At 42.0% G+C, this 20,834-nt stretch overlaps 1 protein-coding gene across 5 annotated transcripts in view; it reads left to right on the forward strand.

Annotated features, from left to right (window-relative positions):
* Cryzl1 (crystallin zeta like 1) overlaps positions 1-20,554 on the forward strand; it is a 45,795-nt gene extending 25,241 nt beyond the window's left edge. For 2 of the 5 annotated variants that reach the window (XM_048422387.3, XM_085685782.2), the window contains 9 exons: positions 1,396-1,440; positions 2,752-2,820; positions 11,019-11,152; positions 12,428-12,539; positions 15,389-15,487; positions 16,415-16,533; positions 17,500-17,605; positions 18,972-19,017; positions 19,962-20,554. In XM_048422387.3, the coding sequence (XP_048278344.1) occupies positions 1,396-1,440; positions 2,752-2,820; positions 11,019-11,152; positions 12,428-12,539; positions 15,389-15,487; positions 16,415-16,533; positions 17,500-17,605; positions 18,972-19,017; positions 19,962-20,061 (830 nt within the window). In that variant the 3' untranslated portion in view covers positions 20,062-20,554. Of the gene's footprint in view, positions 1-1,395; positions 1,441-2,751; positions 2,821-11,018; positions 11,153-12,427; positions 12,540-15,388; positions 15,488-15,645; positions 16,379-16,414; positions 16,534-17,499; positions 17,726-18,944; positions 19,018-19,961 lie in introns of those variants that run through there. The other 3 variants (XM_048422390.3, XR_015000655.2, XM_048422391.3) reach the window with 3 other exon arrangements.
* The last annotated feature ends 280 nt before the right edge of the window (positions 20,555-20,834 follow it).

Genomic DNA, 20,834 nt, shown 5'->3' on the forward strand with positions numbered 1-20,834 from the left:
CACAGGCCCCAAAGCTACAGAGAAACCCTGTCTTGGAAATAAATAAATAAATAAATAAATAAATAGAGTCTTACCAGTTGATTTTTGGCAGATGTGTCTGTGTGTGTACACAATATGTATGTGCACACACACGCATCTTGGGCTGGAGATAGAAATAGAATCATATCACCAAAGTTCCAAGTTCCTAGAATGAGGCCAGAGAGGTGGTCCAGCCAGTAAGAGTACTGTACCGCACAAGCCTGATGACCTGAGTCCATTCCCTGGCTGCAGAGCAACCACCTCCCAAAGGTTGTCCTCTGACATATGCCATGACATATACTCATGTGCGCACAAAATAATGATAGCAGTAATAAAATAAAAAATAAAGTTCCAGAAACTTTCTGGATGCCAACCAGAACTTACTTACCAAGTCAGAGTAATTTTTTGTTGTTTATTTTTATTTATAAAACTATTTGTGTGTGTGTGTGTGTGTGTGTGTGTGTGTGTGTGTGTGTGTGTGTGCCTGCATGTGTGTGTGTACATGTATGTGCACTGTGTGCGGGTATGCATGGATGTGTGTGTACCCATAGAAGACAGAGTGAGCAGCAAATCCCCTCAGACTGGAGTTAGAGACAGTGTGAGCCATCTTGTGGGACTGGGAACCTGATCCAGTCCTCTGCAAGAACAGCAAGTGCTCCTAACTGCTGAGCCATCTCTCCTGCCCCATCAAAGTAACACGTGGCTCTCAACAGAATTCCCCATTGTGGCCGAGATGACAGATGTGCCTAGCACAAGGGCTGGGGGTGTAGAGAACAGCCACCAGAAGCCACAGAAGGTGTTGTTTTCCTTTGCGCCTGTCTCCTGAAAGTCAGCCACATTGGCAGTGGTACAGAGAGTGTCAACACCCACGTAACTCAGGTTGTCAAGAGAAACGAGACTTGAAGTGCTCTACCTTACACAAGTTCTTCACCCTTTGACAGGATTTTTACAATCTTGTGGATGATTTCATTTCTTTAATTTATTGTAAGTTTGCTTTTTGTTTGTTTTGGGGACACTAAGTGCTGGGATTACAGATGTTTCCCACTATGTCTGGCTTTTTCCTTTGTTTTAATAGCTAAATAAAAATTAAATTTAGGGGGTTGGAGAAGTGGCTCAGTGGTTGAGAGCACTGGTTGCCCTTCCGGAGGACCCAGGTTTGATTCCCAGCATCCACATGGTGATCACAACTGTCTGTAACACTGTTCCAGGAAATCTAATGCCCTCTGGCTTCCATGGGCACCAAGCATGCACAAGGTACACAGATATACACAAGGCCAAAATACCCATACACGCAGTAAAATAAAGAGATTTAATTAAATCAAGTAATTATATTTAGTAATTTTGTGATGTTAATGCTTCCCTTTCTCTGCTCTTCAGTTGGCGCCAAGGTATCATTCTTTCGCCCGGATGATGAGGTGGTCGGTAAGCTGCAGTTCACAGGTCCTGTCTTCCACCCTGTGTTTCACTGTCATCTCATCTTTTTTTCTGTGTCGTTATTAATGTTCATCATGACCTTATTCATATAAAAATGCTTTTCTTTGGCTGGGGGTATAGCATGTACAAGGCCTAAGGTTCAATCCTAACACTCCAAAAATAAAAATATTTTCCTGGCTTTTGAAATTTGCTCTCATATATCTTTGCTGAAGAAAACTGAGAGCCTGCATGTACCTAGCTATCAGAGTTAGTTTACATAGATAGAAATATGGCCAGACCTCATGCTCACCCTGATGCTGGACTTTCCTGCTTGGTCCCTCCTGTTTGGCCAGACTGAAATTTCTAGTCACGGGCCAAGGCTTGAAGATTGCTGATGGAGTGGGCCATGTAGAACCTCTGTTCTCCACCCCAGTTTGAACCCTAGAGAGCTCTCTGCTTCTCTTGTAAAACTGAAAATTAACTTGAAGCAGTTTGTTTTTTAAGATTTACTTATTCATTTATTTTATGTATATGAATGGTCTTTCTTCCTAAACACCAGAAGAGGGCATCAAATCCCAATACAGATGGTTGTGAGTCACCATGTGAATGCTGGGAATTGAGCTCAAGGCCTCTAGAAGAGCAGTCAAGTTCTCTTAACCACTGAGCCATCTCTCCAGCCCTGCAGTTTGTTATCCATAATTACTGAAAGAATGTTATAAACGCCTATTCATGCTTGTGTCCCAGACAGTCATGAGAAACATGTAGAATGTCACTTTTGTAATTGTTGTTCCTCATCTTCACAGACAGTGTCCTTCTGTCCTCAGAGAATGCTATTAAAGATTAGATATGTGGGAAGGTGTCTTCGGCTTTCACGGGGCCTCTGACTTGCATTTTCAAGAAGAACTGCTGATTTTATTCCTTTACTTTTCCACCCAAGAAATCAGTAACACTCTGTATTGCTCACATTTCCCTTTGTGAGAGAGCAGAGTTAAAACCTTCCTAGCCTCCAGGAGCACGAGCCTTTATTGAAGTCACACCAGGGCAACCTGTGAAACAAAACTATGAAGGGGCATCAAGGGCCCCGACACTGCAAACTGGCGGAAGGACAGAGGACATCGTCTTTACTGTCACTTGGGAGTGACAGGAGAGAGAGAGAAGAGGTGTCACTGGTGTCCCAGTGCTCATGACAGGACAGGTGCCGCAACATCTCTCCCTTCCCTGTGACTTGACAGGACAGAATTTACGTGGACACAGTGCATGGGGAATGAATTCATTTAGGGCATTTGCACCCCCCCTTAAACTTCTCATTTTAATTTTTAGGAATTTTGCCCTTGGATTCAGAAGACCCTGGACTCTGTGAAGTTATTCGAGTACATGAGCATTACTTAGGTATGTGGCCGTCCAGTCATCTGGAACTTTATCAGTCTAATTTCACTGACCTGTAGTATAACTGCTATATGTGTAGCTTACATTATTTATAAAATTAATGTTTAGACTAAGCATATGTGTAAACCTGTGAGGTTTACGAACATTGCCCATGTCTCTGAAATTTTATTCAAGATCAGAATCTGAAAATATCTTACCCTTGGTTTATCCAAGTGTGTGCATGTGTGTGTGTCTCTGTGTGTCTGTGTATTGTGTGTGTCTGTGTATCTGTTTATGTGTGTGTTTGTGTGTGTGTCTGTATATGTATGTGTTCATGTGTGTTATGTGTGTGTGTGTGTGTGTGTGTGTGTATCTCTGTGTGTATCTGTGTGTGTGTTGCTAGAGATGGAAGTTAGGGCCTCCAACCTACTAAGCAAGTGCTATACCATTGAACTCTTCATTATTAACTAAAACAAAAAAAATGTACAAAATCAGACAGCACTTGTCAAAACTGAGCAGGAAAGAATTAAGAAAGCTTATATTTGGTTTCTGTTGCTAATAAACTTTAACATCAATATTCAATTTTATTTTTCATGAGAAATTATATTTTGAATATTTCCTAAATACATACACACTTCCTGAAAATAATGACAAGATACTTCATCACCTAAGCAGTTAGAGGAGATGAAGAACACTTAGGAACTAGGATTGTTAAGGACAATGCTTGCTATAGAAGCTGAAATGTAGCCAGGCGGTGGTGGCGCATGCCTTTAATCCTAGCACTCGGGAGGCAGAGGCAGGCGGATCTCTGAGTTCGAGGCCAGCTTGGTCTATAAGAGCTAGTTCCAGGACAGGCTCCAAAGCTGCAGAGAAACCCTGTCTCAAAAAACCAAAAGAAAAAAAAAAAGAAGCTGAAGTGTAAAGAGTGACAGTCAGCAGAGCTGTGTCTCAGTAAAGAACTTGCCGCACAACCCTGAAGTCCTGTCTTCAGAACTGCAGAAGCCACACCTGTTGTCGGGAACCACCTTTGTGGGGTGACTTCTGCCGCCATCCTAGCTGCAATCCTAGCTGCCCCAGGTTCATATCTTCCAGCACAGAGCATGAGGATTAGAAATGTGAGGCAGGAAGAACAGAGGTAAGAGAGAAACACAGAGAAACAGGATAGTACCGGGAGGGCAACTCAGTGCGTCTCCATGTTGAGTTCACCTACGTTTTTGTTTTTGTACACTTTTATACACCAATACAAAAGGGGGAATGTTGACAGAGACTGCTCATTCGTTTCCTGGCTACTCAGACCCAAAATAATCACACAGAAGCTGTATTAATTACAACACTGCCTGGCCTATAGCTTAGGCATTTTCCTGGCTAACTCTTATATTTTAAACTAACCCATTTCTATTAATCTGTGTATCGCCACATGGTTGTGGCCTACCGGTAAGGTTCTGTTCGGCATCTGTCTCCTGCAGCAGCTACATGGCATCTTCCTAACTCTGCCTCCTTTCCACCTCTATCTGCTTGGAATTCCTGCCTTACTTTATTCTGCCCTGCTGTAGGCCAAAGCAGTTTTATTCATTAACCGATGAAAGCAACACACATACAAAAGGACTTCCCTCACCAGGGAAGGAGACAGAAGACTGCTTTAGCAGCTCCAGGGACTCGAGCTAGAACAATTACTTGCTCCAACACTTGAGACATGAAGCCTTTATTTCCTGATATTTGGGCACTGAACCCACCCTAGACCAAGAACCCTGAAGGCAGTCACTCCCTAGGTCAAACCTCCTATTTCAAAAGAAGGAGCAGAAATATGCTTAAATTCTTTGACCTTTGGTCAGGGTGGAGTGGATCTACCTCTATGAACTTTCTTAAAGTCCAAAACATTAAGTAATCACTCCCTAAATCAGGGTGTGTAGCCACACTTATTAACTTTGAGAGAGCAAAATCAGCTCAAACTCTCTGACCTTTAGACTAGGTGGTATAGGTTCACATTTTGGGGTCCTGACAACCCATAACCTCAGTGCTGAGGGAGGCAGGGACAGGAGGATTCCTATGGCTTGCTGGCCTAACCAATCAGAGGGCACCCAAGTTCAATGAGAGATCTTATCTCAGAAAATGGGATGGAGAATGATTGAGGAAGGCAACCAACATCTGCTTGTGCACAGGTATGTCCACCCAAATACACATGAGCACATGTACACAACCAAATGGCTTAACAAAAAATAAACAACAACAAGACAAAGCCCCGCTGGGCAGCAGTCAGCAATGAAAGGTTCTGTTTACCTGTTGTAAGGTGCTGGAGATGGAAGCCAGAGGCCTGATGCATGCCAGGCGAGCACTGACATCAACCACATCCCACCCAGAACTGAAGAATGCTAGCACAGATCAGAAGGAAGGGAAAAAGGATCCTAACTATAGAGTTTACCATCCAAATGATGTTTCTCTTACAGGTTTTATGTCTAAAGCAGAAAGATGGATTACAGTCCAGCAGTGTACCAAAGTATGTAGGGTAACAACTGCAGACTTCCTTTGAGGCAGAAACCAGGATCTGATGTTTCCTTGGGAGTCCTTTAATCAAACCAGGTGTGGTAGAACATGGCTGCAACCTAGCATTTAGGCCAGAGACAGAAAGATTTAGAATTCAAGACCTGAGCTACAAAGTAAGGGCTGATCTCAAAACAGTCCAAGTCCTATAAGAAAGACCACTATGGGGCTAAAGAGGTGGCTCAGTGTTGAGAACACTTGCTGCTCCTCTGGAGGGCCTGAGTTCAGTTCCCAGCACCCAAGTAAGGCAGCTTACAACTTCCTGTAAACTTCAGCCCCAAGGGATCTGACACCCTCTCCTGACTGCCATGGACATGCACACAAATGGCACACATACACATACTCATGGACACATGCATATATAGTTCTTTAAAATATTGACAAATGACCACCAGTAACGTGACCTTTAGGTGAGAATCCTGGTCACATTCACTATGCACTAATGAGGAGACTCAGCTAGGAAGCCATGTTCTGTTCGCAGCTCCACTATTTTATGGGCAGAAGATGACGTCAGTGCTTTCTATGAGACTTTGCATTGGGAAATGTCAGATTCAACTTGAGTTTCTGTTTATGCTTAGCCTGGTGACTATTTAACGAGAACTCAGCATTCAGTCACTTTCAGTTCAAGTAAGTTCTGTTCTTTCACCAAACCCAAGAATGAGGTTCCATGTTCCCTCCCAAATGTGGATAGTTTCGCACCAGTGATGACCGCTCAAACTGTCCACTCCTCCAGCTAGTTCAGCTGTTTTCTGCTGCTGCTCCCTTCCTAAACATTTAGCTACTTATTGTGTGCATGTACATATGGGCGGAAGGGTGACAGGCATGCCAAGGTGCATGTGTGACAGTCAAAGACAACTTGTAGGAGTCAGTGTTCTCCTCCTGCCCATATGTGTGGGTTCCGGATATGGAACGCAGGTCACCAGACTTGATGGCAAGTGCATTTTAGCACTGAACCTTCCCCCAGCCCCAGTGCTTTGCATTCTGACAAACTTAAAAATTATTTTTATTTTTTCATTCAAAACTGGGACATACATTTTCATCTGTCTCTACCTTTTTTTCTGTGCCAAAACTAAAAAGAAATATAATGTTCATTTTTACTGTTTGTGTAGCTGTCATTGATCCCATATTTATTTGTTTAGTCTTTATAACATAGTGAGCAGGTGCTAGACTGGAGAGCACTCGCTGTTCTATCATGGGACTGGGTTCGAATCCCAAAGCCCCATACCTATCACTACAGCCTACATGTTCCTATCACTCCAGCAACACGGAGTACCTCGCCCTCTTCTGGCCTCCTATGGTACATGATGTGTGTGCACACATACATAAATTATAAAAGTAAATCTTAAAGAAAAACCAATTTTTAGAATCTTAAATATAGTTTTATTGCCCTTAATGTTTTTTGAAGGACTGCACGAATGGTGTATACATATGCGTGTGTGTTAGAATTATATATGTGCACCTTTTTAATTTCCTTCGAGTCGTCCCTTTTTTTTCTTTTCAGACAAGACTCACTTTGTATCCTAAGCTTGTCTCAGATTCTTAATTCTCTTACTACTTCAGCCTTCCAAATGTTGGGATTATGTCAGTGAATAAAATGTTGATAAAATATGCCAGACTGAAATGTTATGGGGGGAATATTTTCTCCAAATAGGCCACACAAGTAAATGTGTATAGATGAACTTTAGAGACAGATACACTTTAGGTCACATACTCAACCTTATTACCTATGAGGCTTTAGGCAAACCAATTATTATTCCACACCTGATTTCATAATCAGCAAAATTGGAATAGTATTGGGTAGGTAAAAATGAAAGACAGAAAAAACAGAGTCCGTTTCTTCTGCTATGTACTCAACATGGATCTTTCTGACTGAGCTCAGAATGTGGGCTTTCTCCACATAGCAGTCAGTTCTACACTAGGTGTTCTCCATTCCTATGTAGTTCTCATATGTCCTGGTGCTATCTTCCTGGAGATGGCATGGGTGCCACAGGCTGAGGGCTCAGTCCCACAAGACTGCTTTTCTTTATGACGCAGGCACAAGTGTGGGCCTCAGGGTTCCCTCTTTAGGCTCATTTGTAAGAACGGCTAAGTGAGCTAAGGGTGGGGGCTGTAGGAATGGTGCAGTGGTTAAGAGCATGTGTTGCTCTTGCAGAAGACCGAGGTTCGATTTCCAGCACCCATACAGTGGTTCACAACAATCTGTAGCTGCAGATCCAGGGCATCTGATGCCCTCTCTGACCTCCAAGAGCACCTGACATGCCTGTGGTGCATATGCATGCATGCAGGCAAAGCACTGACGCAAAATAACAGGTGTCATTTTAAATTTTGTAAAGAACAGGATACAAATAAACACAAATGAAGATGTGCTCAGGAGCACAGTCTCTCTCTCTCTCTCTCTCTCTCTCTCTCTCTCTCTCTCTCTCTCTCATTTCTTCCTCTTGGATGTGGAGCAGGACCCCTACTAGAATGGAGGTCTTCATATCTGTTACCAGGAAAGGCATGTCAGAGTTTTATAGGCAGGCCAACTCCAAGACCAAAACAGCAATAGAGTCAAGTATATAAAGTCAGAGGGACTTTGCTTTCTGGAGTTTGCTTCTGAACTGACATACCCCAGCAACATAAAAGCCATCTTTTTCCTGCATTGATCAGGCAACCAAGGACAAAAGGTCTAAATACTTTAATGAAAGATACACTTAATAAAATGGGCAGTTGGAGTTTTGGCCAGGAACCAAGGATGAAAGCATATATTCATCCTTGGTTCCTATATATATATATATATATATATATATATATATGTGTGTGTGTGTGTGTGTGTGTGTGTGTGTGTGTGTGTGTGTGTGTGTGTGTGTGTATATATATAAAAATCATACTTGTCCTGAAGAGTTTCAGAAAGAAATACTCTATATAGTACTTAGTTTCATTCCCAGCTTATTATGTTTGGGAATTCTCCCCATATTGTGTGAATGCTCCATCTGCCCACTAGGTGGCACTAAATTAAATGTTGTTGATACACTGCTGCTTGCTCTATACAAGGTCACAGGAAAAGTGTGACTCACAAAGGGAAGTCAAATCAGAAAGGATTGCTTGTAGGGGTGACAATACCACATTTATTTGAACACAAGAATTAGTCAAAATCTGAAGAAATAGTTTGATGGGAGATAATACATAACTTTTATTTTTATTTTAGTTTATCATCCCATTTTGAGGGGGTTTGGGGAAGGTTTTTGTTTAATTTTGAGACAGGGGTTCACTTTGTAGCCCTAGATTGCCTGGAATTCACTCTGTACACCAGGTTGGTCTCAAACTCACAGAGATCTGCCTGCCTCTGCCCCCCCCCATTCTGGGATTAAATGTGTGTAGATACCCAGATAACCCAGGTATGTATATGTATGCACACACTCACACACGTGTATGTGTGTATATGTATGTATGTATCTATGACTGTATGTATACATGTACACACACACATATATATTTGGGTTTTTCAGGACAGAGTTTCTCTGAGTAGCTTTGGAGCCTGTCTTGGAACTGACTTTGCAGACCAGGCTGGTCTTGAACTCACAGAGATCTGCCAGACTTTGCCTCCCGAGTGCTGGAAGTAAAGGCATGCACCACCGCCACCTGGCTACCCAGGCATATTTCGAGCTTTTTTTTTAATATTTATTTATTATGTATACAATATTCTGTATGTGTGTATGCCTGCAGGCCAGAAGAGGGCACCAGACCTCATTACAGATGGTTGTGAGCCACCATGTGGTTGTTGGGAATTGAACTCAGGACCTTTGGAAGAGCAGGCAATGCTCCTAACTGCTGAGCCATCTCTCCAGCCCATATATTTCGAGCTTTATAAATTTTCCCCAAGTGCAATGGAAAGGCATTATTGGGATTTTAAGAAAAGAAATGCTAGAATATTATTTATATGTTGTTTGATTTTGCTTTTACATGTAGTGTGTGGTGTGTACATACGTGTGCATGCATGTCATGGTCCAGGTGAGATGATGGTCAGAGGAGATCTTGCTGAAGTCAGTTCTCTCCTTCCACCATGTGGTTTCTGGGGGATTGAATTCAGGTCATCAGGACCTGAGCAGTGGCAGCATATGCCTTCACCTGCTGAGCCATCTTGCCATCCTGTTTTGGTTTTGGGTCAGGGTCTTGCTGTGTAGCTCAGGCTGGTCGTTCACTCATTCCCCCCACCTCATAAAGCTTCCCAGTGCTATGATCGTAGTGCAGCACCCAGCACTGCTTTCTTAAAGACATTACCAGAGGGATTGAAAAGCAGAGCGATCAAGTTGAAATGTTGAACAACTATAGTCTGGAATAAAAAAAAATACTCTAAACTCTAAAACTTGGGAGTACCAGCTTGATGCCACAAGTCAGAAATTGCACACCTAGCTGCATATGACAGGTTACAGACAAAATGAAGGCCCGCTAAAAATACTGAATAAAATTACTTTCAAAGACATGGTCCTGAAGTTAATAGCACTGGCTGCTCTTTTGAAGGACCTGGGTTTGGTTCCCAGAACCCACAAACTCACAACTGTTTGTAACTCCAGTCTCATGTGACCCAGCGCCCTCTTCTGCCCTATGTGGGCACTGCACACAAGTGGTGTACAGACGTATGTGGAAACACACCTATACTCAGAAAATTGAAATAAATTAATCTATAAGAATAAAATAAAATTATTTTCAAGCTATATTCATAAAATATATGTAAAACAAATTTCTATTGGGAATTTTGTCCTGTCTGCAAAATAGCTCACTGTGTGTATGCAAATATTCTGAAATCCAACACACGTCTTGTCTCAAGCATTCTGCAGGATATTCAGCTTAGAATATTTGTAGCATATAAACAGATACTCATCTGAAATACATTAGAAATTCCCATAAAACAATAATTAAGAAAGTAGGAAGTTTGCCCAAGATGTCAACAACCACTTCATAAGAGGACTCTGAAAGCCGACAGACATGAGGGGAGAGGTGGTCAGGAAAGCAAATGACATCACAGTAAGAGCCAGCACCCGGACTGACGTGTGACTCTGACAGCAGTGATGGCCAGAGACTCTTCCAGCAGCAGGTGCTCTGCGGGCCTGGTTCTCTCTCTCCAGAGGCAATGTCCTGACATCCTTAGCAGTGCCATTTAACTGCCAAACACTGGAAGCAAGTGTTCATCAGCTAACACATGGATAAACTAGCAAAGATTTCTACATGGCCCATTCCACAAGATGATAAGAGTGAAGGCGCCACTATGGCCTCCCTAGTGAGGACAAGGACACACCTGTCTAAAATCTAACACAGGGCTGAGGAGCTGCCCTTCGCTGTCTACAACGCACTGTGTCATATACACACCCACACAGTGTGTGGTTCTGCATAGCTCAGGTTCAGAATCGGGCAGAACTGGGAGCTGCAGAGGAATGCAGACATGATGAACTCTGAAGGAGGGTGAGTAACTGGGTGAAAGCTGCAGAGCACAGGCTGGAGCACTGACTGCTGACCAGACAGGTCCTGATGCTGTGCCTTATGTGCTTTCTGGGTGTATTTATCTCATAACAGAATGGCTTCTCCATGCAGAAGAATAAAAACAGGGAAACATGCAAGTGATAGAGGAGCCTGGAGCAGGGTCAGCGGTCCCTGGCGGTAGAGCTGAGTCTGACTGGCTCTAATGAAATGTTTCTTCTCTGTGATAGTTCATAAACCAGAAAAGGTTTCATGGACGGAAGCTGCTGGCGCCATTCGGGATGGTGTCCGAGCCTGCACCGCTCTGTATTATCTTTCTCATCTCTCGCCCAGAAAGTCCGTGCTGATCATGGATGGAGCAAGTGTGAGTCAGTCTACTTGATTTTTTTTTTTAAGAAAAAAAAAATTTTAGGCCAATACACCATGAACACAGGAACTGTGGGAAAGCTGTGTCTGCAGATTCCCTTCTGTGTTGTTTAACTGTTGGATTTCTTTTCCAGCCTCCCACTTACCCTTATAGGCAGCTTTTATCAACAGCACATTGGAGCTGGGCTTAGTGTGCCAGCTTCTAACTACTCTAGTCCACTGGTAAATTAAACAGCAAGGCAAGACTTTTGTTTCTCCCTTCTTTTTTGCAGTGGTGGTGACCAACCCAAGGCTTGGTGTGTGCTAGGCAAGTGTTCTACCATTAGGCTATGTCCCAGCCAAGCCTTTTTATCCATTACTATTGTACAGAGTCCGAAATGGCTCATGGGTTTATGGAGTTACTCTAGACATCCCAGCCAACTCTGAACTATAGCCCAGCCCTTACTTAGCTAGTAAGGGTGTTGGCATTTAGCAGGTGGGTCATATACAAGCCTAAACTGTGCTCATGTAAAGTGTAATACATGTGTCACCAAAATATCCCATAAGATGCTACATGATTCATTAAAAAAAAAAAAAAAGGTGCAGCCAAGCGGTGGTGGCGCATGCCTTTAATCCCAGCACTTGGGCAGAGGCAGGTGGATCACTGTGAGTTCAAGGCTAGCCTGGTCTACAAGAGCTTTCCTGTTCCAGGACGGGCTCCAAAGCTACAGAGAGAAACCCTGTTTCAAAAAAACAAAACAAAAGATGTAGAACTTAGGGTAAAATCATAGTTTTACTTTTTAACAGACTGTCTGTTGATAAAGCCTACATTTCTAGGATGGGGGCAGAAATATCCTCACCATTGACTGTAGTCTGAGAGCCAACATCAGGAGAGTGGTGTTTTTCTAATTCTTACCTGTGGATCCAGAGATGGTGCTTCTGAAGTGCCGTGATTTTTAAAGTGGTGTGATGACATTCCCATCTGTGCTGTGTCACTAGCTTAGACGAACGATGCCTTTATGGGCTACTGTTCTCCATGGCCATGTTTCTGAGCACAGACCTCCATCCTTGGACTTCCATGTGTGGTTACAGTCTGACCTTGCAGCTCTGAAGGAATATGTCAGATGCTTGCCCTGCTAAGCTTAAGAATATTATTTCTTTGTTCTATTATGTAACATTTTAAAATATATTAAAGCAATGCCAAAGGATTATATGTGTTAAATGGTCTGTGAAGTATGTTAGGTATGTCTTCTCACCTGTATCTATGAACCCATTGAAATGTATTTCCACACAGGCATTTGGCACAATAGCCATTCAGTTAGCACACCATAGAGGAGCCAAGGTGATTTCAACAGCATGCAGCGTGGAAGACAAGCAACATCTCGAAAGGATCCGGCCTGCTATAGGTGCGTGTCCTGTTACATTACTCAGTATAGACCATTTAAAACACAAAATTTTGCAGGGAATACAAAACCAGTAGCTAGGCATGATGTCTCTTGCCTGGAACCCCAACAGTCAGCGGAGTGAGAATCATGAGTTCAAAGCCAACCTGAGCTACCCATTGAGATCCTGTCTCAAAAAGGAAAAATTAAAAAAAAAAAAAACTTACACTGGTAAAACAAAGTATAGAATCCAAACTAAAAATAAGTCTTAAAATGTTCTTAGCATGTGTTTGCTAAGCCCAGACTTACTTAAGTAATACAATTTTCGCCTGAAGTTTCTTATGACTGGTATTTGTGTATTTGGCTTACGCGGGCTGGTGATCAAACCCAGGCCTCATGCATGCTCGGCAGTGCACTGTTTAAGGTTCTAAACCTACAGCCTTGTACATCTTTTTTTCTTCTTTGTCCTATGGTTACCAACTTAACAAGTCTGAATTAAATCAGCTTTGATACAATTTAGAAATACCAGTTGCGTCTCCTATTTTAACCAGTCAGTCAATGCATTCCTCATTATTTTGCGCATTTCTCAGCCTCTAATACTGTGGTCTTCTGTAAAATGCTGAGAAACAGGTGGCCCGTATCCATAGAAACACATCCAAGCAGCAGGAGACGCCCAGGCCATGGTGGAGGATGGCAGTCTCTCCGCAGATCAAACCTATCTAAAGAAGGAAAAGATGGAACTGGAGGAAAGTGGGGAAAGAATAGGTGGAGGCTGAAGTGGAGACAGTGATGGATGAGAAGCAAAAACAAGCAGAAAGAGAGGAAAGAGCAGTCTGGGAAGAGCCGTGTTAGATACAGCGCTCTCTCTTCAGGTCCTTGGAACCTCACTGCACAACCAGTAAGTAGCTTCCAAAGAGCTGAACTAATTTCTCCGAGAGACAGACAGGACAAAGTACTGGAACAAAATTTTAGTCTAGCCCCATGTAACACTACAGCCAAACTAGCTCCATTGTTACATTTTGCATCTGATAAAGATAAACAAAAAGAGAAGGAAGGTAATAAAGAGCTGAAGAAGGAGAAAGAGATAGAGAATGAAGATTTGAAAACAGAATTGGGGTGAGGGAGATGGCACAGTGGTTAAAACAACTGCCACTCAAACTGGAAGATGAGATTTAGCTCCTCAGAATCCATGTACCTATAATCAGCACTCAGGAGGTAGAGACTGGACAGGAACTCTGGGGAAGCTGGCTAGCTAAAGTAGATCAAGTCACGAGCCACATATACAATGGAAAACCCTCTTTGGATAAATACAGATGTAGATGGGCCAGTGAGACGGCGCAGGGGCAGAGGCACTTGCCACCAAGTACCTTCCCTGGGACCCACATGGTGGGAAGAGGAAAATGATCCCCACATGTTGTCCTCTGAGCTTCACGTGTGCACATGTGCATGCAATAAATGTAATGCAAAATAGGTGGGTGGGTTGTTTGATTTGTTTAATGGGGAACAGTTGAGCATTTCCAGTGTGGACTTTCAGCCTTCACACTAAAGTTCATATATGTGCATGTACAATACCTATATACATCAACAAATGGTCATATACACACAAAGAGAAAAGAGAATGGAGGTCTCAGTTGTAGCTCACTAAGAAAACGTGTTTAATCTCCAGCACAGCTAGATGGGAGAGGAACTAGAATGGAGGAAGAGCACTAAGATTGTATTCTTGGAAATGTTTCCTATTGGCTAATTCTGCCCTTCCTGGATTGCTTCAGTGCCCTTTTTTAAAAGGCTTTTGTCTTAAGATTTACTTTTATTTGTGTGTATGTATGTCACATGTGTGCTGGTGCTGGCAGAGTGTAAAATGGTATCAGATGCCCTAGAGCTGGGCTTTGAAGCCATTGTGGGTTTTCTGATGGGTGCCGGGAACCTGGAACGGATCTCAGGTGTGCTGGAAGAGCAGTAACTGCCTTAACTTCTGAGCTCCCCTCAGCCCCCTGCCTCTGCCCTCCCAGTCCCTGCTCTCCACTCTTGCCCACCTCACCCCTGAGAGAGTCACAGACTGCTGTTAGAGTGGTAATCCAACCTGCACAGCTCTGAAATATAATTATATCCTCATTGGTTCAAATTCTGAGGACTTTTTTCAACTCTCTGTATAGTTCTGCTGTACTATTAACGTAACTCATTTTTCTATTGCTAAATACACTGCTCAGTAGTAGACTGCTTTCTTGTCAGCCATAGGGCCAGGGTTTGTCCACACCCCTCACCTAGTACCACAAAAAAAGGATGTTTATGTATATGTCTGTATATTTAATTAATGTGACCAATTAAAATTAGCTTGGTTTTCCCTAACTCTGCCCAAACCAGTCATATTCTTTTTCCTTACTTTCAGGATTGGTCTCTGTTTTGGGTGGGGGATCCATGAATAAGAAAGGATGACGAGCATCTGAGGGAGTGCCGTAGTATACAAGCACACAGCACAGCTCTTCATACTGTGACATCTCGAGCAGCTTAAGAAAGTGTCTGCTCTCACTGGTCCTGATGTGTGTGCTGTCTGGGCACATCCTCAGGTTCCTGGGCCTGGCCATCTAGCCTGTGTTCATGGACAGCTGGCCTCTGTCAACAGAACAGCCTTGGCTCAGAATGTCCTCGTGTTCATTTTACTGAATATGTCAACCCTCTCCTTTAGATTGATACTTTTCAGTCAATATTGAAACCCTTGAGAAAAAGTTTAAGCAGAATTGACATTTTCCTTTAAATGTATGAATTGTTGAAGCTGTTTCAGAAGACAGACACTTACTGGCTTTTCTTTCCTTCCTCCTGACTTGTGTTCATCACATAGAGAACAGTACAATTGCCTGACTTCCTGTCCTTTACAGCCCGTGTGATTGATGTCTCTAATGGGAAAGGCCATGTGGCTGAAAGCTGTCTGGAGGAAACAGGCGGCCTGGGAGTAGACATTGTCATAGATGCAGGAGGTGGGTACCTATGCAGTGAGCTTCTAGTTGATGATGCGATGCTTGTAGTTGGATGGATTGCAGACAGGGCATAACTGGGAACTAATTATTACTGCATTCATAAAATTGGAAGTCTCATTTAAGGGTTTGTTTTTAATTAAAAACTCATCTATTTAAAGTGTATTTCCTTCACTTGATTGCCAACCTCAATGTCCTTGGAAAAGGGAGCTTACTGAAGCTTAAACAGCAAAAGGTGAATGTCATCATGGTCGGTATACTCTTCTGGTCCCTAAAATACACACCTGCCCCCCATTTCAGAGCCACTTGTACTGTGTGGATGGGCGACTTCTGTACCCTCTATTTGGGGAAAACAAGCATGTACCATTCTCTCTCTTGGATGTTTTTAATTTAACTTGGCTTTATCTCACACCTAATCTGTGCACATTTTAGGTGGCACCATTACTCCCAAAGGGTTAGTGTTGTGAGCTGCACAACAATTGTGTTTGTATTTTATTGTGAGTAAGACTGCAGCCATCATGAGTGTTCCTTTCTAATATGTGTTTTCCAGGGTTTGAAATGGACTCAAAAATCATCAGTGGAAGTGAATAGTACTTTAGTGTGGTCACTTTTTAGTGTGTTCTTCAGTGTATGTGACCGGTGTTTTAAAGAGACAGCCGTTCTCCCACTGTATGAAGCTATAGTTGTTAGAATTAGCATAAGAAATAGCTGTGTAGTACATTACCTTGCGTGCTTCCAAATCAAAATTTATTTTGTTTGCATTTAATTTTAATTAAGTCTAGAGTAAATTTGCTGTAGCTTAAATTAACTGAGTTTGCCTTTTACTAAGAAAAATGTTTCTTGCTATATAAAAAGACTGATATGCAAAATAAAATTTGTCACTTTTATAAAATATACCTTTTCTCTCTTTTTTAACTATTCACTTGTAAGTGAGATTATATAGTAAAGATGATGAACCAGCTGTAAAATTACAACTACCACATAAGCATGACATCATCACACTTCTTGGTGTCGGAGGCCATTGGGTTACAACAGAAGAAAACCTTCAGGTATTATCAGAAATAATAAAGCCTTGCTATTACATCAAGGGAATGTCATTAGCAAAGAACAGTTATAAGTTCTGTTTAAAGGAATGTAGCGTCTTTTCTATGTTAAGTACATACTGGTCAAATTCTATTGGGCAGGGAAGTCCATTCAGTTAGAATGAGTTATAATTGTATTTAGTTCACTGTTCACAGTGGCCTCTGGATTTTTAACTGTATTTCAAATTATACTTTTATCTGTGGATGCACATATACATGCAAGGGAGACCAGAGATGAATGAATCTCCCTCTGTCATCCTCCACCTTATCTTCTGAAAGAGGATCTCTCATTGTGCCTGGAGCTTGCCAGTTTGGCTAGACTGGCTGGAATCAAGACCCAAATATTCTCCTGTCTCTGCGTCTCCAGCAGTGAGATTACAGATGCGCACTGTTGCATGGTCTTTTGCATATTTAGTGGTATTCAAACTCGGGTCCCTGTGTTTGTGCAGCAAGCACATTGGTAACTTGAGCCATCTCTGGGGCCCTAAAAATTTGGGTAACTTAGTAATTGTAATATTTATAAATAATATCATAATTTAATAACCCAAATTGACATTACTGTGTATGTATAGATGAATCACCTCCCAAGCTTATATTTTTAACAGACTTCTAATTGAGTATATGTATCATATTTAATATACAAATATATAATCTAACATACCAGTCTAGACTTTCCAGCATACAAAGGTGACTGACAGTAGCCAGAAGCCACACCATTTATCCCCGGGGTTCCAAATGGCCCTGCGTCTGTCCTGTCCTAGCTGTTTCGTCATGGCATAGGAAGGAAATGTAACAGCTAATAAACGGCTCGTAAAGCTTGTAGCTGAGTTTGTGGCTTCTACAGTGTTTGATTTGCATTAAAAGTTTTCTGGTGTGAGCACTTTTATACTCTTCAACTTAGTAGTTGTTTTGTCTTTGTTTCCTCTGTCAAAGCTGGATCCTCCAGATAGCCATTGCCTTTTCCTCAAGGGAGCAACGGTGGCTTTCCTTAATGATGAAGTTTGGAATTTGTCAAATGTACAACAGGGAAAATATCTTTATATCCTTTTTCCTACTGATTTGAATTGCTGGCTTGGACTCTACACATAAACTCTTCCACTGCGACAGTGAGATTATAGCTAGCTGTGGTCTTCCTGGAGCGCATCTGACAGAGTGACAGGTACCTACATTTATTGAAGCATTAAGTCTATGAGGTCTGAGTAAATAAGCTCCATTTCACAGATGGAAAGACTGTGAGAAGGGTACATGTAGCAAGAGACAGAATCACAATCACACCCCAGGGTCTAACTCCTTCTGAATGGGAGGTAATGAGACAGGCAGAATATTTTCTTTTGTTTTAACCTGGCATTGTATGACACCTTAAGAGGTAGCAAACTTAACTCCTATTATAGTTGAATTTTACAAATACAAGTACTGGAAAATTAATTTTTTAGATTTTTTTTCTTTTGCCTAATGTGTATATGTCTGTATATGAGTCAATGCCTGCATGTTGTCTGTGCATCTGGTGCCCAAGGAGACCAGGGTGTCAGGTCCCCTGAAATTCAAGTTACAGACATTTGTGAGTTGCCATGTGAATGCTGGGAACTGAACCTGGGTCCTCTACAAACACAGCAAGTGATCTTACTAATGAGCCATCTCTCTAGAGTTTTCTTATTTCTTTTTAGTTTTTCTTCATATGGATATTATTTTGATTGCTGGTTGCATAGTATATTAGTGACTTTTCTATTGCTATGAATAAACACCATGATCAAAAGCAACTTATAAAAGGAAGGGCTTGTTTTGGCTTATGGTTCCAGGGAGAGTCCAAGAGAGCAGGAAGCAGGGATGAGGCCGTAAAACCATCAAAGCCCACCCCCCTCAAAGTACTTCCAACTAAAGGTTCCATAACTTCCAGAACACAACCAACTAGGCGCCAAGTACCAATGGGAGACATTTTTCATTCAAACTACCATAAATAGATACGTATTAATTAGCTTTTCTCCATACTTTTTGAAACAAATTTTGAAATAAATTTATGCAAACAAGTTTGACCTGATATCAACAAATTAACTGGTATATGTTTACCTCCTGTAAGAGATGTAAGTGCTGAATACCACGCATAATGCAAGAATGAAAGCCGTGTATTACTCCATTAACGGTCCCTGGAGGACAGATGGTCTCGGTCACTGCTTGCCGCCATTTGCTGCTCTCAACACTCCTGTAACACCTCACATCTCTGAGATCTTTCCTTTGTTTTAGAAGTGATTGACAGTTTCTAGTTGCTGTAATACCACTTTGAATTTCAAAGTACAGAACTTTTTTTAAAAAAAGAAAAATAAAAGTGATGAGGCCAGCATCCTGTGTTTACTGGATGACTTACTTAGTCCCCTCTCTAATAGCTGCCACCTTAACAACCCTCCAGTTACGCATCTTAAGAGACGTGATGGAGAAGTTATCGGCCGGTATTTTCAGGTATGCAAAAAAAAAAAAAAGACCTAAATCATTGTTCTTTTCAGTTCTCAAGAAGTAGCTGTCTGTTTTATTCCAGTTCTGCGGTGCCTAGTGCCGCTGTTCTGATTCACGTTAGATAAACAGCTGCTCTTTCACACTGAGCAGAGTGTCTGGTTGTGCACCATTGTTCCTGCGGATTTCTATCTTGTGCCTCCCCCCCCCCCCCCCCCCGCAGTTCTAGTCTGTATCTCCCATTTCCCTTTCCTTCAACTCTCTTGCCAGACAAATTGAAATCATTCCTGGCTTGACAAGTGGAAAAGGTACCATGATTGTTCAAATTGGGTTTGGTGTCACTTTAATGTAAAGAGATAAAGTAGATTGTTTCTCTTTCCAAACTTAAATGTTTTAACCCAGTGTTGTGGAGCATACCTGTATTCACAGCCCTGGAGGGCTAAGGCAGGGATCAGGAGTTCTATCTAACAGGCCACATCCTGTCTTAAATAAATAAATAAACAGAGCTGGGCATGGTGGCACGTGTCTTTAATGCCAACACTTCAGAGGCAGAAACAGGTGGATCTCTGTGAGTTCAAGGCCAGCCTGGTCTACGAGTGAGTTCCAAGTCTCTAAAAGCCACAGCGTAAAGAAGGAGGGAGGGAGGATAAGAGGAAGGAAGGGATTCTTTCAAACCATAAAAATATTAATGGATAAGTTTGTAATTTTGTTTGGATTTCTCTTTTTTTAATTTTCATTTATTTATTTTGATGGCTGACTTGCTCAGGCTGATCTGGAACTCATAGATTCATCTGCCTCTGCCTCCCCAGTACTGGACTAAAGGCATGCACCACCACCAAACTGTGTGGATTATTTAGAGTACAGTCAGACTCTAGCCAAATGTGTGATCTGCTGCCTCTTGTATATTCTGCCCGCCTGTGCCTGACATTTCTAATGTCATTCTTCCTCCTCAGACCGCTACTTGATGAACCCATTCCACTGTATGAGGCAAAAGCTTCCATGGAAGTTGTTCAGAAAAATCAAGAAAGAAAAAAGCAAGTTGTTCAATTTTAATTTTCTTTCCCAGACCTCAGTTGGATGCACCCATACCAGTATATGAAGCCAGTTTTCTTTGGAAATTGTTGAGAAAAATCAAGGAAGACCAAACAAGTTTTTCTATTTTTAAGCCTGTTTTCCTGCCATAATAAGATGTTTGGTTATTTGACATATTTGAAAAATACTTACAAAATTAATGTGCAAACAATCCAGTTTTTTTTTAACATCTGAAAGGGATATACCAAAACCCTTATTGCTATTGCAGCTATACATTTGCCTCTGCTTTAACATTCTTTCCATAAAGAAAACTGCTTTCAGCAAGAGCCACACTATTCTGTCAGTACATCCTCACAAGCTTTTGCTATACCATGAAAATGTTATTTGCTTTTGTATCAACTCCATTCTCAACGCCTTCCTTAACAAGCCTTTGCTGCCATTATTTTAGCATTTGAGTGTATTTTCCGATTTCAGAGTAATCCATTGGCATTTAAAATTTGTTTTTAAATACTCATTCACTCTGAATTTCTCCAGGATCATACAGAATCATAGTACCTGGTCATGTTACAGTGGCATAGCATTTGCATAGAGGGCTGGGGTAGTCGGGCACGGGGGACAAGGATGGAAGTGTTGGCTTGAGTCTAGCTTTAAGCTCTATGGATGCTCAGAGCAGTGGGATGCAGCAAGGCCTCAGCCCTCACCGCCTCTCTCAGAATGACACTGCCGCTTCTCTCAGAGAGGCGCTGCCCATCACCACAGTTCAAGTGTGCTGTTTGCTTTGCACTCGGACTCCG

This window comes from Myodes glareolus, chromosome 2 (assembly GCF_982192425.1).
Source record: "Myodes glareolus chromosome 2, mMyoGla1.1, whole genome shotgun sequence".
Classification (NCBI taxonomy): domain Eukaryota; kingdom Metazoa; phylum Chordata; class Mammalia; order Rodentia; family Cricetidae; genus Myodes; species Myodes glareolus.